At 43.5% G+C, this 17,660-nt stretch overlaps 1 protein-coding gene across 1 annotated transcript in view; it reads right to left on the reverse strand.

Annotated features, from left to right (window-relative positions):
• The window catches only part of LOC138492350 (aldehyde dehydrogenase family 3 member B1-like), a 980,501-nt gene that overhangs the window by 448,818 nt on the left and 514,023 nt on the right, over nucleotides 1–17,660 (reverse strand). Inside the window, exon 6 of the mRNA XM_069619416.1 lies at nucleotides 3,186–3,267. Within this exon, the coding sequence (XP_069475517.1) occupies nucleotides 3,186–3,267 (82 nt within the window). The remainder of the gene's footprint in view (nucleotides 1–3,185; nucleotides 3,268–17,660) is intronic.

Here is a 17,660-nt window from a genome sequence, read left to right on the forward strand (position 1 = left end):
ATCAGCTTCTCCAAAGCTTTTGGTCCCTCTTTCCATCAGGTCTTGCTCTTGGATTTCTAATGGTTTGGGAAATAGGGCATTTTCTAAAAAGTCCACTGGGTGATTTACTCCCATAGCTTTACCTGGCAAGAGTATTTACTGTTGTTTCTTGAGTAGAACTTTGACATCGCACTGGTAGTCTGGGTCCAGCACCATCACATCCAGACCGTGTTTCCAAGCGAGACCTGACTTGGACACCAATTGGGAGCATATACCCTTGGGGGGGACGCTAGGACCAAGTCTGTTGGTATGAGCTTCTTTTCTCCAGGCTCTATTGTAACATTGCGGCTACTGGAGAGGTAAAACCCTATGGACTCACTGGTAGCTGCTGTGGGGTTGGAGGCTTGTTTCCTGAGCATGGAAAATGTTAGGGGTCCGCAGTTTGTTTCAACTATGTCAGATCCTACTCCTGACACCATGTGTATGGGTGCAGAAGAAGGTGGCCGACACAAAGGTTGTGCGTTTGGGGCCAAAGACTTATTAACAAAGAAAGCAAGAGAAAACATATCCTTCCCTATCACTAAGAGGTGTTTCCCTGCATCAACTAAAGATAATGTAGGTGTCAGTCAACTCAAAAGTGTCCGCCGTCCTGTGTCAAGAAAACTTTACTTCTGTCCCTTACACTAGAAACTAAAGAATGAGGCAATAATGTTCTGGTCTGAGGAGATTGACTCCCTTCTCCTGGGATACGTGGGTTTGTTGAAACAGTTCTAAAATCTTGGAACAGTCTTGCGTCTCAAGTTGTCAAGGGGAATGGCTCCCTTCCCTGGATAGTAAATTCCAAATAATACTTTCTCACATGTCGGGGGCGGGAGGACTTATTCCCCCGATTATAAAGCTCCAAACAATACTTTCTTGGTGGGCCAAGAGAACATCTCCCTTTTCCAGACGTCCATTCTCAGATAGCCTGGGGGGAATGACTCCATTTCCCAGGCCTTTTTGGACAATACTGCCAGTCTGGGTTACCAGGAGAATTACCCCCTTCTCCTGGTCTTTTTATTAGGCCTCACACCTAAAAATCCCAATTCTGAGTATTAGCAGGGTCTGTGACACTGGCTTCTATTCTTCTTTGATCTGGCCCACTTGGTGCACATCCCTGCCAAGTACTGCCATGAGGAAGATCATTTGTTCTCTTTATGGTACTTAGGATCCTCAACCCTTCCCTGGTGGTCAACAGGCTTCATTTCACCACTGCAATGAGGATAAGGTTTGTAGGCTTTCTGCCCCTGCCTTGCACCCAAGCATTATGGTTCCAAAGCGGCCTAGGGACAACCGCATGTGCCCTCTTGGCAAGCTGCACATGTGCCGTCTGGGTTTCCAGTGCACCCTTTACCTTGTTGGGGATTTCAGCACGTCGGCAGGGCTTCCTGGGATGGCAGGCATTCAGTTTGGCTTCTCCAGCGTCTTGCTTTGCCTGCAGCTGGGCGACTGCATTCCCGCCTGCCATCTGCATTGTGGCCTAATCTCGACACTGCTGGGCACTGGTCTGCTCTTGCAGACTTTCCGATGCTCAGACACGTGGACTGCCGGAGTCCTAGGAGCGCTCTCCCTCCGGATCAGCGACGCAGGTTTGTATCTCCCACTGTCGGTGTTCAGCACACCTGCAGTCTTACGCAGCTGCCTGAGACCAAGTGTTAAGTCCATTGTCGATTTGTATACAATGTTGCCAGCAGTGTCCGAGTCTATTGTAAAAGTCCTTCATCTGTTTCACATGTTTCATCTTCATTGCTCCACGGGGCCAACTCGTCCCAGCACTAGGATTACCTAGGTTCCCGTTATTCAGCGCGGGTATTTTCAAGAATCCAGTGGTACTCTGCCTTATAAAAGTACAGAGGTATACTGCCTACAAAGAGTTGAGCAGAATAAGAAGAGGCAACAGTTTGTGGGGGTGTGATGTTCTCACAAGGGCTGCACCCTAGATGGTCGTCCTTATCCCTAGATGGGGAGTCCTTCCCCATGAGATCCTCCTGCAATACATCACTCCAGGGGGACTTTTTGGGTAGCAGCCTCACCTCCCTGGCCTCACAGGAAAGGCCTCTGCCTCGGGGAGAAGTGACAACATCTTGTGAATCATCACAATAGTGACAAAATTAAAGATTATCTGATCTGGACTAACAAATTTCAAAGGGCCCCGATAACAAGAGCTCGGTTTGAATGCCTTTTGTTCGGAGAAACCCTTAGCAAAAGATCAGGGTGGAATATTGAGGTGAGATGTCCGATGTGCCAGGCAGAACCGAAAGATGTAGCCCTTTTTCATTTTTTCGGTCCTGGTTATGATTTGAGGAAAAGATTACTGGTTCCTTTCTTTAAAGGAAATAGATTTGCTTAGCATCATCCATCATTATATTTCCTATTGAATGTTGGATCTCCATTAGTGGCTTGGTCAGTTTCGTTGCATATTTGCAGAGCCTGTAGAGTACGGGGAGAGAAAAGTAAGACAGGTTAACCACTTTATGCGAGTCATTAATGAGTTCTTACTCCATGTATATTAGATATTGTTTTATTCTATAAGCGTCCTTATTGAATGGAGTCTGAATGAATTTTGAATATTTGTGGATGGACAGTGATTCTAATATATTTTTATACATCTTATATATATATGTGTTCAAAATGCTGTTACTTTTTATGGATATTATCCAAAATAAAGAATGTAACTTCTACTACAGGTTGTTTGGGTAAATTATGATACTTAAATATTGATTTGCATTAAACAAAGCATGATGGAGAAAGTTATGGCTTGTAAAATTCACTGGCGACTATGCTGCATTTGGCATTAAGGCAGTAGCTCACAGGCTCCTTGATAAGCTTCTGTTCTGTTGCTTATGGTCATAGGTGAAACCATCAGCATTCGCCTGAGAAGGCATTTTGTTTACAGCATCGAAATTAATTTCCCCCCCTGTTTCAACAGAAGAAAAACATGGGGATGTGTGCTTTCACTGGTCTTCTACAGCAGTCTGTTGTCAACGTCAGCGCATGACTGAAAATATGAAGCAAACCTTTACAATACATTTTCTCTTATTTACATAAGTGTGCTACTTCAGTATACACTTGTGATGGCGCAAACATTTTGTGAATCTGGGCAGGCTCTCAGCATGCACTAGTTTTGAAATATATTTTAACAAAATGGTTGCTGCATAATAACTCACCAGTGAAAAAAATATGGTCAAACCTATTTTCTAACAGCTCCATCAGATCAGCTTGTCCACCACAAATCACATGATAGCATTCCTGTAAAAATGAAGAGGTTCATTCAGCAACAAAAGGAAGGTTAAAAGAAGCAATCTAGTTTATCAAAGGGGTTGAAGGTTTTTCTGAGACTAATTCATACACTAAAAGCTTGACATGGGCTCAAGATTCCAAATACATTCTATGCAGCAATACTCCAGCTAAAAAGTGCAACTTCCTTATTAAGTTCTTTATGGAACCATACATAAATTCATCTTCATAGGCTTACAAGATCATATTAAAAATCATGGACAAATCCCGTGACATGACCGAAGGAAGAACCCATGGAGAACAATGGCTAGTCAATGATCACAAAAGCAGTAGTACTGGACACTGTAAACCAGGTAAAATATTCCTAGTAAAAAGCATTGGCAATGCCAACTGTTTGGGCTTTTGTGTAGACATGGGAAAGGCACTTGCCAGTCACTGCTGTAGTGGTATTAACTGGCCATTGATGCTAGCAGGTACAAGTACCTGGGCATCTAATAGCAGTGCCTAATAAATACCGAATACTTATTGTGATGTGGAAGCAGTAGCGGCCGCCCTGTATCACGGGAGAACGGAGGGGGTTGGGGAAGAGATCAGCCGGGTGTCAATGCTGGCCTTTAAGGGAAAGGAAAACAGGAATAAGACTACCGATCCCAGAATGCCTCACGGAATACCGCATCAGGGAGGGGGCCCACCGATGGGAAAAGAAAGGAAACTAAGGGAAGGGAAAACCGGGATTCCTTATCGTATCAGACCCACCAGAACAGACACGAAGTACAGGGTTAACCCACAGCGGGCGGAGCAGGGAGGAGGTGGGGAATCAGGGTCAGGTGTGATAAAACCGTTGCTGGGAACACCCGAGGCCGATTACGGGGGAGGAGCGGGGCAAGGGTTAAAAGCAACTCCAAGAGACTCAGAGGGGGTCTTCTCTTGCAGGAACAGCGCGTGGCGATGGGCGCCGCACCAGATTGGAGTGAGACCAGCGACGAGTACGAGTGGGCTTACTAGGAAGAAGCGGAAAACCCACAGATTGACCCCGTACCAGGTCCGAGGCTCAAGACAACATTTCAGAGAAGAAAAGCGGCAACTGGAGGAAAAGTATTACGAGGGGTGAATTGTGGACAAATGCTATTTTATTTCGTTGGCACGGCAGACTAGCAGGTTGAGGTGTGAAAGCCCATACGCGCCGGGGAAATATAAGACTATTTTGGGACTTCTAAAAGCATAAACCGCTGAATTGCAAGTAAAGCAAGTCGCAGCACCAAGGCCTGCGAGGTGAAAGGAACCGTCATCAGTTAGTCTGAATTCAATTACCTGTGAATTGCTAGTTGTGAAAATAAACAACTTTGAAAGAAAAACCTTGTTTGTCTCCGGCTGACTACTTAACACTTATGCACAAGTCAAAATAGTTGGCTTTGCCAATGCTTTTTTTATATTTTATTTTTTTAACAGCTCTTCTGGGGAAGGCACACAGTACTTATAAATCAAGTGGCTGAAGGCAGACCTGGCTAAGACATTTTTATTACAACAGTAGTGTGGCGTTTACAACTCCAATTAAGTAATTAACTCTTGGAAGGCTGCTTTGAAAAAATACTACCAGTCACTTATGATGATACGGTTTGATTAAAGCAAGCTCAAAGTTCTCATGGCGAGGGGTTTTGGGAGAAGGAACTGGTGGGAACCGCCATCGGAATTAGCAAGGGAAAAAGCAGTCAATGGGTGGGTTAATAACAAAACACCTACATGCTTTATGTACCCCCCCTCATATGCCATTTCTCCCCATCTGGACTCTAATGCAATCGTTTTGGCTATTATAGAGATCGTGGATGAACTGGAAAACTTGTGTGCTGCAGTCTGTTTTCAGTTTTTACAGTTTAGGAGGCGTGTTGACCCTTAAAACCAGCACGGTACGAGCACAGTGTGCGAGCTGAGGTCAGTTTTACAGTTCTGATGTACGGCTGGGCAGGGTGAACAGAATTACATCGTAGGGTGCCTCTTCAGATTATTTTATTTTTTACATTTGTATAGTGTGCAAAGCAGCCCTTAGGCATAGTGGTGCTGTTACTTGTGGGGAGCTTAGTTACAGGGATGGAAAACGGGATCATATATAGCATTGGGCATTAGTAAATTCACACAACATAGTTGCAGTACATGAAAATCAAGGCAGAAGGTACATTTATGCATATATTTCGTGGTTAGGGTTGCACCATGAGGTTATCATGAATTGAGTAGGAAGAGTGTAGGATTCATTACGTGAATAATTATGTCTTCATGGCTTTTCGGAATGCTAGGAGTGATTCTTCTGCACAAAGAGTTGGTGGAAGTGCGTTCCAGAGAAGGGGCGCTAGGTAGGGGAAGCTGGCGCCCCCCGGCTCTCAATCTTTTTACCAGGGGCACTGTTAGCATATTTGAATACAGTGTTCTCGTTGGCTTGGTTGAGGTAGATGGTTGAATCCTTTGTGATAAGTAGGCAGGTGCTGAGTGGTGTATGCATTTATGGGCGATAGCGAGCGCTTTGAACATCACCCGTTCTTTTATTGGGAGCCAGTGCGCTTGCTTTCTGGCAGTGGATATGTGCTCTCTTTTGGAGATGCCTTGGGCTGCGCAAAGGGCACTATTCTGAATGACTTGCAATTTTTCCAGGTTCTTGGTGGATGTTCCTAGGAAGAGTATACTGCAATAGTCCAGCCTAGAGCCAGTGATGGCCCTGGCTATGTTAGTGCAGATTTCGTTGGACAGGAACGGCGTTACTGCGTTTAGCAGTTTGGCATGGTATGCTGCTGCAGAGGCTATAGCATTCACTTGTCTGGTAATGGATAGGTTGGAGTCAAGATAGCCCCCCCAGGGTTTTCACTGTGTCAGCTACTGGGATCTTAATGGAGTCAATAGCGAAATGGCTGAACTGAGTGACAAGGTTATTGAGTGTGTTAGGGGATCCTACTAGGAGGAGTTCTGTTTTGTCTGAATTGAAGCACAGTCCGTTAGCTGCCATCCAGGCTTGGATGGTGTTGTAGATATTAAGGGTTGTGGCGTCGGTGTCATAGTTACCTGTGAGAGTGATGAGGATCTGGGTATCATTCGCGTAGTTGGTGTAGGAGATACCTGGAGCGTCAAGGATGAGGGAGAGGGAGCGGGTAAAGATGTTGTAGAGAGTTGGAGAGAGGCAGGAGCCTTGAGGCACTCCACATAGCATGATGGTGGCAGAGGCGACAGCTATGTTCGAGAACACTTGCATGGTCCTTCCCTGAAGGAAGGAGGTGATCCATGCTGTAGCACCTGTGGAGAATTTGGCAGTGGCAGTGAGGTGGTGGCATAGTACGCTGTGGTCAACCAAGTCAAAGGCTGCTAAAAGGTCTAGGAGGAGAAGCAGGGCTGGTTTCCCCATGTCTCTGGCGTCATCCATCTGTTTTTTTAGGTCTAGAAGGGCGGTTTCAGTTCCGTGCTTAGGGTGGAAGCCTGATTGTCGCAACCCTAAGAGATTGTTCTCCTCAATTAATTGTTGTACCTGGAGGTAGGCTGCTTTGTCCAGTATTTTGAGTAGGAAAGGGAGCGTAGCGATGGGCCTGTAGTTGTTCGGGGATGTAGGATCTAGGGTGGGTTTTTTTTTTAACAAGGGGCTTACCCAAGCTTCCGTGAGGCAGGAGGGGACTATCCCTGTGGCAAAGGAGGCATTGACAAAGGCGGTCAGGAAGGGGGCGAGGGAGTCCGCACAGTCCTTGATGATTGCAGCAGGGCATGTGTCACCTTTGCAGTTGGAAGGTTTTATGGTTTTCATGAGGTTGATCATGTCTTGTTCATGAATGGCTTTGAAGGAGAAGGGTGTGATGGTGTCTGGAGATGGTGCGGGTATGGGGGTGGGGGTGTTAGCTAGAGATTGTTGGGTGGTAAGAATTTTGGCTTGGAGGAGGTTGAGCTTGTTGCGCATGGCTGTTTGGATATTGTCACACCATGTCTTGTCTTTGGTGAAGTTCAAGGGGGCGGGGGTCTCCAGTTCCCTGAATATGGAGAATATTTATTTCGTGTTGGATTTGGATTCTGCGATTCTGGATTCAAAGGAGATGGCTTTTGCGCGGTTGATTGCTTTTTTGTATTCTCGAGAGTGTTTTAAAGTTAAGTTTGTCAGAGTCAGATCGGGAAGTTTGCCATTGTGTTAGTGCGGTCCGCTTCTTGGTGCGGAGATCAATGAGATCTGGGGTGAACCAGGCATTAGTGTGGCTAGTGGGTTTGGCTTTGCAGGTTTCGAGTAGGGCAATAGAGTTTATTGCTGATTTGATGGCAGTGTCGTAAGCTAGGGCAAGGGCCTCCGGGTCAGTAGCGAAGGGTGGTTGGAAGGTAGGTCCTTGTAGGAATGGGAGGAGTCTTTCCTTAGTGAGTTGGTGGGAGCTTCATGCTAGGGTGGGTGGTAAGGGGGTACCTGGGCGTGAGGATGTACTGGTAGCAGGGATGCCAATAATGATGATGATATGGTGGTCAGACCAGGGGGTTGGTTCATTGCCTATGATGAGTGTGGGACAGTTGTGGTGAGCAATCTAGTCGAGTGTCCTGCCATGGGTATGGGTGGGGTTAGTGATGGTGTTGCAGAATCCTAGGTTCTGGAGGGCTGAGTTTAATGCTTTGGCTGCTGGGTCCTTGGTATCATTAAGGCCAAGGCTAAGGTCGCCAAGTAGGATGGCTTTGGAGGCTTTCTTTAGGTTGTCAGAGGAGGTGGGTGAGGGCAACCTGGAAGTCGCCTATGGGGCCTGGGGGCGGTCTACAAGATGAATAGTGATGGTGCAGTGGTAAGAGAGGTTGAGTTTCAGTTGAAGGTAGTCACTGTTGTTGGTCATGGTTTTGTCAACCTTCCTGATTGAGAAGGAGTCTTTGGCTATGAGAGCTATGCCGCCACCTTTGGAGGGGCGGTCTTGCCTAGTGACTGAGTAACCTGTGGTGAGAGCCATACTTAGTGCAGGGCCTGAGGCTTCAGGTGTTATCACCTGAAACTCTAAGTACTGTGAGAAACCTGAAGGTGTCTCACCCGCTAGTCCCTGGGGTGCCGTCATCCAGGTGGCCAGGACACCGCCATCGCTATTGGATTCAGTTGCTGGGGGTGGACCAGAGCGGGGGGGGGGGGGATCACCTGGATTGGGGGGGGGGTCTTCAGGGAGTGGAAGTGAGACACCGACTGGCGAGACGAAGTACCCCCTTCTTTATAACACCTTTTCCCCATTCTACCCCGTATGATATGTAAAAGCTCTAGCCACACCCCCAACCTCCTTTCATACACAAACGCTTTCTCACACCATGAAAGACAACAGACTAAAACCCGAGCCGTTATCTGACATATCCCAACACAAGGGTCAGGCAATTGCTGATAAGTATGCAAGCCCGATGGCCCTTTCCCTTCTCGTAGCTTGCTCCCATCTTAGATTTAGGTTTAGATTAGGCGTTTATCTCACCCATTTTTGCAGTTTAATAAACACCCTTGAACTGTGATCGCTTGTGTCAGTCGTGCTTTGATACCATGCCTTCCTTACAGTATTTTGATCAAAGTCGCTTCATAAATTGCTGTTAGCTGGTGAGAGACGCTGCTCGAGCTGACTGCTATTGCTTTCTGCCCGCCTCCTAACTGTTGCTACATTTGCTTGCTTGGAATTTTGTGGTACGGATCCTAATCAACGGACTTTGTGGACTTAACACCAAGTATTTATGTTAGCTTTAGCTAATATACGTTCCACTTGGTTTGTTTTAGGGTGGTATCCTTGTGTGCGAGCCCACCTCCACGGTGAGCCAACCTACATTACGCTGGAGCACGCCCTTCAGCGCGCGCTTCGCAAGTCGCTTCATAAATTGCTGTTCACGCACAGCGGCAGCGCAGCATACTTATGTTTGCGCCGATATAAAACATTTTTTATGTTTTGGCGGACGTATAATTCCTGTGATGGTTTGTATTTGAAGTAGTCTGAGATTCTAAGATTTTAGCCTGCTTTATTTGTGATTGATAATTGCAAAAAGAATCCAATTGTCCTCGCCCTTTTATATGCAAATAGGTGTGTATACCTTAAAATCCAGCATGCCTGATCATTTGAGTCCCTTGACATCGGGCTCAAAACAAAAACAAATGGGCAGCATGCCACGTAGGCGCGCTGTTATTCTGACTCAAAACAGCACAAACGCCATATCCAAACAGCTGGTTCGTTCTGGAAATAGCCAACAATTGCTGTTTAAGGATATTGGAACTTCCAAGGACAACGTTTCTTCAACGATGCTGGCTTTGTGTCTTAAACTAGATAAGCATGCTCAGGTGGTGAATCATATTATTCCCGTTACCATCTCCAAAGCTACTTTAATTAAAGGTTGTGAACTCCCTCCACTCAGTAATCAAAATGTTCTTAAAGAAGATAGGGCTCTTGATCTAACTCAGGCTACTCCTTTATTAAGAAATGTTGCAGCGGGTACACAATTAGAATTTTCTAACATCAAACCTGCTGCAAATGCTGCTGTGTCAGCTTTCCTGAACAGTCCTTCCCTACAATTCCTATAGCGACGCAACACATCTCTTCACATGAACATGCCATTATTGAGCTAAATTCGAACTCATCCTTTAGTGTGGATGAGGATGAGAGGGAAACCACACTTAATTTGCCAGAGGTGTCAAATATCTACTCTGAGGACGCTTCAGTTCTGGCATCATTTTATGTATATCCAACCCCTAGGAATCCTCAATGGCAATTGCCTCGTTCCCGAATTCCTCCTAACATTTCCTCTTCCATTCTAATTGAGACTACGCTGCATTCCATGAATCTGGCTATTTCGTCGCTTTTCAAACTGTTTGAGAGCTTAGATCTCCATAGCTCTCAATTCACACGCTTTTGGCAGGTGTCACCCGCCTTGTAAACAGCTGACTCACCCGCCAAGCCTCCTGCACGCCCATTCATTTCAATGGGCCTCTCACCCGCCAAAAATAAAATCGGGTGTTTTCACCCGCCTTTGCACACAAATGGTTGAGAGCTATGGATCTCAAGCTGATACTGTAGGCCAAACAGATTGACAAATTGACCATGTGTCAAGAAAAGCTTTCTGATTTCTGTGCAAGTCAGAATATAAAAGAGGCAGCGACTATTAGCGCTGCTCAACCACAAAAAATGGTAAATAGAGATGATTTGATGCCCGTTAAAAGAGAAAGCATTTTACCTTCCTTTCCTCAAATAACATATGCTGAATCTTCTGACTTACCCAAAGAAACTGAGGACACAATAACTCCTCTGCCACTGGCCAATTTGCAAGCTGACTGTGTAGCAGCTCCCAAAACAAGCTTATACCATTTTTACTAAAATCTCATATTAAACTTGATAACATAAAGAAAAACAAACGACCATCTCATGAGAAAAAAACTAAAAACTGTAATTGCTCTCATGATATGCTGGCGGGTACTGGGCTGTTCTTTAAAGCGCTCACCTTAAAAGCAATAGCTGTCCAAACAAAATATTCACAAATAAAGACAAACAAGCAGTGTTATTAAAACTGCCGATGTCATATGCTCCTTTAAATGAGCTGATTGCGGTTGCAGAGAATTATCAAATCGCTGCGAATAATAATCTTGATGTGAAAGCTCCTTCTCCCAGCGTCGATTATGAAGCAGAACGCAAATTGAATGACAGAGGTTCCGAAATATGGAAAGAGATTGACAGTCACTTCTCTTCTGCCCAATTCGGCTAATATTTTGGATCCAAATCTCAAAACTAATACCAGTAACAAAGTTCTAGCTACACCTTTATTGCAAGCTACTGAAGCTCAACCCAATTTAAATATGTTGTCTAAAAGTGATTCCAGGACTGATTCTAATCCGAAAATTTCTATATCTAGCCTTCAGAAAGCAACACTGCTGCTTCCGCTCGAACACACGATTACAGTGCAGTTGAGCAATATATGATTGACCATCCCTCTGCTATGCACACTTATCCTTCATATCATAACAGTAATATGGGGGTGCAGACTCATGAGAAAGCCGATGATGGCCAAACAACAACTATTAGTCCCCACTGATTCAAAGGCAGGTTTTATAAAACCGCGATATGAGCCCCATTCATGATATCCAAAGAGGCAATCGAGCATCCTGCAACCATCTAAAATGGACGCAACAAGACACCTTTTTCACTCGCTAACCATCCGATGCAGAGGGTCCCCACATGCGAAGTACGATTACAACAGAAGTAGTATTCTAGCAATTTTGGCGGATATTCCTTCGCTAGAAGACATTGAATCCACGGATATTGAGCAGGTCGAATTTGTATATGATAAAGCTCCATCTGTTGCTAGGATTTGGCTGCATTCTAGAGTCATCCTAAATACCATTTGGTTAGCACAAATGGAACTGTATAAATTAGGATTTGAACTGTTGATTGACGATATAAGATCTAATAATCAGGTTCTCTCTAATATGGCCCCTAATTGTAATCTGGTGGATGATCGTAAACTGAATGGGGCACCTCAAAATATTATAAATAAATCTCAACTTCCAGGCAAATGCTCTTGTCGTCAGAAAAAACTAGTATCTCCAACTCCCATCCTCTCTCTGTCACTCATGAGCTGGAATACAAGAGGCCATATGCATTTATTCAAGAATTACTCTGACAGATTAGATGGCCATGACATAATTCTTTTGCAGGAGACCTTGTTAATGGAAAGGCCGTCGTGGGACAATTATCATCTCATCCTAAACCCAGCCATACGATCTGGTAAAGGGCGTCCTATGTCGGGCCTAATGATTGCTTTAAAAGTAAGCAGCAATATCGTCTTAGAACCTCAATACTTTCCTAATCCATATATGCAACATATTCAATTTAGGATAAAACAAATGAGATATTCCATCAATTTGTACTGGAATCCGGTTGCGATAACTTCTGATACATTTTTTAGAGCCCTTGAGTCTCTTTGGCAGGAAATCACCAAGGCCCACATGTATCCTCACATCATATTGGCTGGTGATTTAAATCTGCACTGCCTAGATAATTGTCACAACCACACTAATACTAGATTGATGCTTTTGGCAAATAATTTGATTATGGTAAATGGGACTAGTCAGGAGGAGGCTCCACCCCATTATACATGGAAAAGGGGACACTCAAATGCAACAATTGATTGTATATATGTCAATAGAGAACTGTTTTCATCTATATCTCAATTTCAAGTACTACCGACTAAATGGAACGATCATGAGATATTAAACCTGAAATGGAATTTTAATTGTAATTCTATTGAAAATGCGAACATTAGAATTTCCGGTTCGGAGTTGGTAAATAATGCACAGAATAGATTACGATGGTCAGAAGACAATCTTATCCAATTTGGAATTATGTTAAAAGGTTCAATTATGAAACACCAGCTCTCCGTTAGTAATGATCAATTTGAATACAATAATTTGTTGCAATTGTTTAGCACTAAAAGCAAAAGGAAAAAACAGTACATAACTAATAATATTTATGATTCTACAGTTCAGAAACAGAAATCCATGTTCAGATGTAAAAAATAAATGGCTCTGTCACTTCCTGTAGATGTTAGATGGTCAGCCTTGAAACAAATTAAAACCAGACACAGGAACTGAACAAGAGCTAATCGAGCCACCCTTCTTCAAAAAGATGGAGTGCATGCTAAAAGGAATTGACTCTAAAAATGCATCGCAGATCTGGACATTAATAAATAAGACTAATACAAACTCTCAAAATCTAATGCAAATAAATGATGTATCAGCAAGTCAATGGATTTCTCATTTCTCTAAATTGTACACAGAACCAGAACCCAATGTCCAGTCCTATTTGCAACATCTAAAGGTTTGTTTTATCAAATTCTCTGTCCCAGATATTATTTATTTCATAAATAAAGCCAGCTGTTTGAGAGCACCAGACGGTCTCTCTAACCTAATGCTTAAACAGTTTCCTGAATTGTGGGCCTCAATTCGTTTTGATCGGTTTTCACAGACTGTTAATACCCGAAAAGTCCTGAAGTCGTGGTGCCACTCTCTTATCATTCCGGTGTACAAGAAGAGCGATAGGCAAAATCTGGCTAATTATAGACTTATTGCCCTTCTTGACACTCCTGGAAAGTTCTTGGCAGGCTTGGTTTTGAGAGATCTGCATGAATGGATTCACTGCAGTAAAAATCAAGAGATTCCAAACTGGATTTGATGCTGGCAAAGGCACGGCAATTAACATCACAACTATCAGTGCCATCAAATCTCTCGGTCATCAACAAAAACAGCATTTTTTATGGCATTTGTTGATTTCAGAGAGGCTTTCGATTCTATTTACAGAGCTTTATTATTAAACAAAATGGTGAAGCTTGGCTGCCCTTCCTCGCTGGTTAAATTGATTGCTATACTACATTCTGACACCTCTATACAAGTACGACTTACCTTAAATGGCCAAATGACAACAGGCTTCCCAACATATCGTGGCCTTAACAGGGTTGCATTCTAGCCTCCAAAAATTTTAATTTATTTATTTTGGATATAGGAGACAAATTTGTCATCAATTCTGATGCCCCTAAGTTGGTAACCCAACAAACTGCTTCGATACTTTACGCGGATGACCACATTTTATTATCCAAAACACAAGTTGGCTTACAAAGACTTATTGAAGATCTTTCACTGTATGTATAAGAGAATATGTCAATTAATTTAGCGAAGACGCAGATTATGGAATGTTTCAATTCCAAGTGTAAGTAAGCTGCACAAATCCTTTGTTTGGCCATTACAATAAAAAACGTATTCTAACTATCGCATGCTATAAGTATTTAGGGGTCATGATCAATAATTGTGAGAATGAAGCTCCTTATGTTTATGACATCAAAAACAAGCTACACACCCTGATTTCACAAGCCAAAGTGATGTTATACAAATTTGGCAAATTTACATGCAGCCCTGTGTTGATGTTCTACACTCTGAAAGTGATCCCCATTATCATTTATGGCTCTAAAACCAAAGTGCCAAACAATCGACTTTTCTGGGATTGTCTAGAGGGAAAATGTTGGCGTTCAATATTTAACATACCCAATTCCTTACCAGTGGCGCTGATACGTTTTGAATTGGATGCGCTATTATTATACATCATGTACGTTTGGAAATTGTGTTCGCTTTTAAGACTTTTTGTTTCAGTGCATTACCAAGATCTCTCGCAAATTTTAGCCATGTATTTGTTGCAATCAGTCCACCCATTTCCAACTAAATGGAGAAATGTTATGCTATATTTACTAATTGATGCAGATACCACAATTGAGACTAATTAATAACCCAAGGCGTGCACAACTTAAACTTTATCAACGAAATTGAATGCTTACAATTGAACGATGTCAGTCTTATAAAGACTTTGATTTATCTCTTTTTGGACATAAAAAAATTTAGAACTTTGGAGCCCTATCTGTCCAAATATGCGTCTGCAAAGTTTAGGCAACTCTTTGAGATTTCGACTGAATTTATGGCATACAAGAGATTTTATGTAGACGTGGTGTTTTGGAAAAAACATGAGAATGTTTGTCGCTTTTGTAATTTGGTTGAACATGCTGAAACTTTAAAAAAAAACACATTATTGCTTTCTGTCCGGGGCGTGTCTACTTATCGCAGTAAATATTTTTGTCACTTATTTGAAAACCTGAAATGTATAACTAATGATGTTTTTTGGAGGAAAGTATTTGGTGCTTCACATATGGCAGTAAGAATAGCCACAATTGAATTTTTATCGGAGCTGGGATTAAATGATATTGAATGAGAAACTTTATTAGTATCACTGTACCAATTTTAGAAATTATAAGATTTGAATTGGGTTTTCTTTGAGTTTGTCATAGATATCAAAGTATGATGCTGGAATTCTTTTTAAATTGTATATTTGTTTTAATCTTAGGATGTGAAGCAAAACCCTAAATCATCTTGTCTGATATATTTGTGCTTTTTATACATGAGATTCAAATTGGAATAATTTTTATGTTTTTAAGATTGTTTTACAACTTTTGTCAATGCAAATTGTAAAACATTGTATTAAAATTGAAAGGTTGATTTATCAGCCAATCAAAAAAAAAGTTCTACTGTTGTAAGAGCACGGTGAGGTGACGCGGGGGGGGGGGGAAATCAGCCATGTTGCAGGAAGCAAGCATGGCTCCTATTTACTATCAGGAAATACTGTTGGCTGTTTCTATGCCTTTACCTCCATCTCTGAGGGCGGCCAGGAATGCCAGAAATGGTACATGCTCTGGTAAACTGTTTAGCCCAGCTTCAACCTCCTTGATTTCTTCCAGACGGGGCAGCGCAAGAACATCGAACACTATGAAAGTGACCGACTGCAGGGTCATATTGGAAAGATTACTGCTTTCTTTCCCACTTTGAATAACACAGCTTTTTTGTGTGAGCAGCCGGTGTGTGGGTTGGCTCAAGAGGCGCAAGTGGCTCCTGAACATCCTGCTTCTTTGGTAACATCGAAGGCGGCAGTGGAGGAGGACTCCACTTGTATGCCGAACACTACGCCTGAAATACAATCAGTAGATTCTTTAAACATGGATTCATCATTTACATCTTTTAATTCTTCTCTGGCATTAGTGACAACTAGGCGAGTTTCTGCAGCTCTTAAACAGTTCAACCAATACATAGATTCATCAAATGTTGAGGTTTTATCTGAGATGAATCAAGTTTTATGTGTGCTGGTTTTACTGTATGAAGGGATCAAGGCTGAGCCAGTCACAATGTCTTGTTAAAATCCTATTAGGTTTGAGCATGTACATCTCCACAGTAGTGTAATGGACTTTTTATTTAATCAAAGGCTGGGTGTGGGACATAGGGGAGTATCTGGAGTGGTGGAAAATGAACCTGTGCATTCAGCCTGAGGGGCTCACAATGTTGCATCTGAAAGTCATATAATTGAATCTACCCTTACCTCCACCCCCCACTTCGGTCTGTGACGTGGGGGTTTTGGCATACTTTTGTATTGGGGATACTGATTCGTCTGGCAACACTGTGAATCACTCTCCACCAATATTACCTGTCCCCGTTTGAGTTGACTTGACTGGTGAGCCGTGCCCTTCAAAATGTTAATAATTTGAAAAGGGTTATTTTAGAGAATTCTATGGCTACACATTCACAAACAGAGGGCCCTATTGTAGCAGTTTACCAGGTTCTTTGTAACGCTAAATTATCTATAATGGATGGAACTGTGAAGAGAAACTACTGTAAAGCAACTAAAACAAAAACCTTGTGGTTCCAAAGAATAACAAATAGGCATCTAAAAAGTGTATTTCGTCCCTTCTAAAGCAGCTAGTAGTTAGGGCAATACTTGAGCAGAACAGTGTAGGCATTGCCTCCAAGGCCCAGGAGGCAAGGGGGTTAGTGACATTCTAGTGCCACCTGATCATTGCCGTGGCACAATAGCTCCCTTGATAGCTACTGCTTCCTTTAGGGCATCCATTCTAGCGAACCAAGCTGTAGAGTGTGCCCTCGTGAGCACTAATGTATCTATAACTCAATCAGTTTAGCCGGATTACAGATAATGATTGACAATGTTACTGCATTAGCTGCAACCTCGTCCGCAATCAATTGTGGCATTGCTCGGGGCTCATTGGGTACCATAATCAGTAGAAATGTGCAATAAGGTGGATTCCTGGGGGGGATGGCTAACTAGCCATGGGATAAGCTCTGACTCTCCGTGGCTCCTGCTGATCCTGCATAATCCTAGAATGCTCACATGAAGAAGGCGGTGTGCGAGCCATTCAATCAGACCTACAGCTGTGTGAATATGGGATGCATGCAGTGCACAACAGATGTCAAATCAGGCAAACAGGAAGAAAGTTATGCACAAAGGAAAGGCGACGAGGGTCTGAAGATGCCTTAACAAGATGTCTGCTTCCCGAGAACAAAGGAACTGAAGGACACTCTCAGTGATCTTTAATGGAGCGGAGCTAGAATGCCTGCAGCCCAGCGAGGATCGATGAGGCGTGCTCCTGCGTGCCGAGCAATGTTGTAGAAGTGACAGAACGGAGCAGTTAGTGGACTGTAGGAAGCGGACCATCATTGTACGATGGCTCGGATGCCATTTCAAATGCCACCTGAAGAGGAAGCGAAGTAGCGGTCTAATATATGCACGGGTCGGGCGCTCCGACTCATGAGTGAAAGTCAAGCCCGTGGACATAAGAGCCCTGAGGGACGAGACAAGCAGCCCCCAGCCTGCAGGGGTCCAAACGTGAAATCGACCCGGCACTATTTAAACTTGCATACTGGATACATGAGCAGCTGCGGGATGTGATATATTGTTGGGGACTCAGCGCCATACAGTGCGCAAGGGAGAGACAGTAACCTGTAACAGTAGCACACAGAGCCGGCAACGAGGGACTTGACATCTCATTAAGCCATACAACCAAGAAAGTGCGCTGCTGAGCGACACTTTGTTGCCCAGTCA

This window comes from Ambystoma mexicanum, chromosome 10 (assembly GCF_040938575.1).
Source record: "Ambystoma mexicanum isolate Mex_15411 chromosome 10, UKY_AmexF1_1, whole genome shotgun sequence".
Lineage (NCBI taxonomy): Eukaryota > Metazoa > Chordata > Amphibia > Caudata > Ambystomatidae > Ambystoma > Ambystoma mexicanum.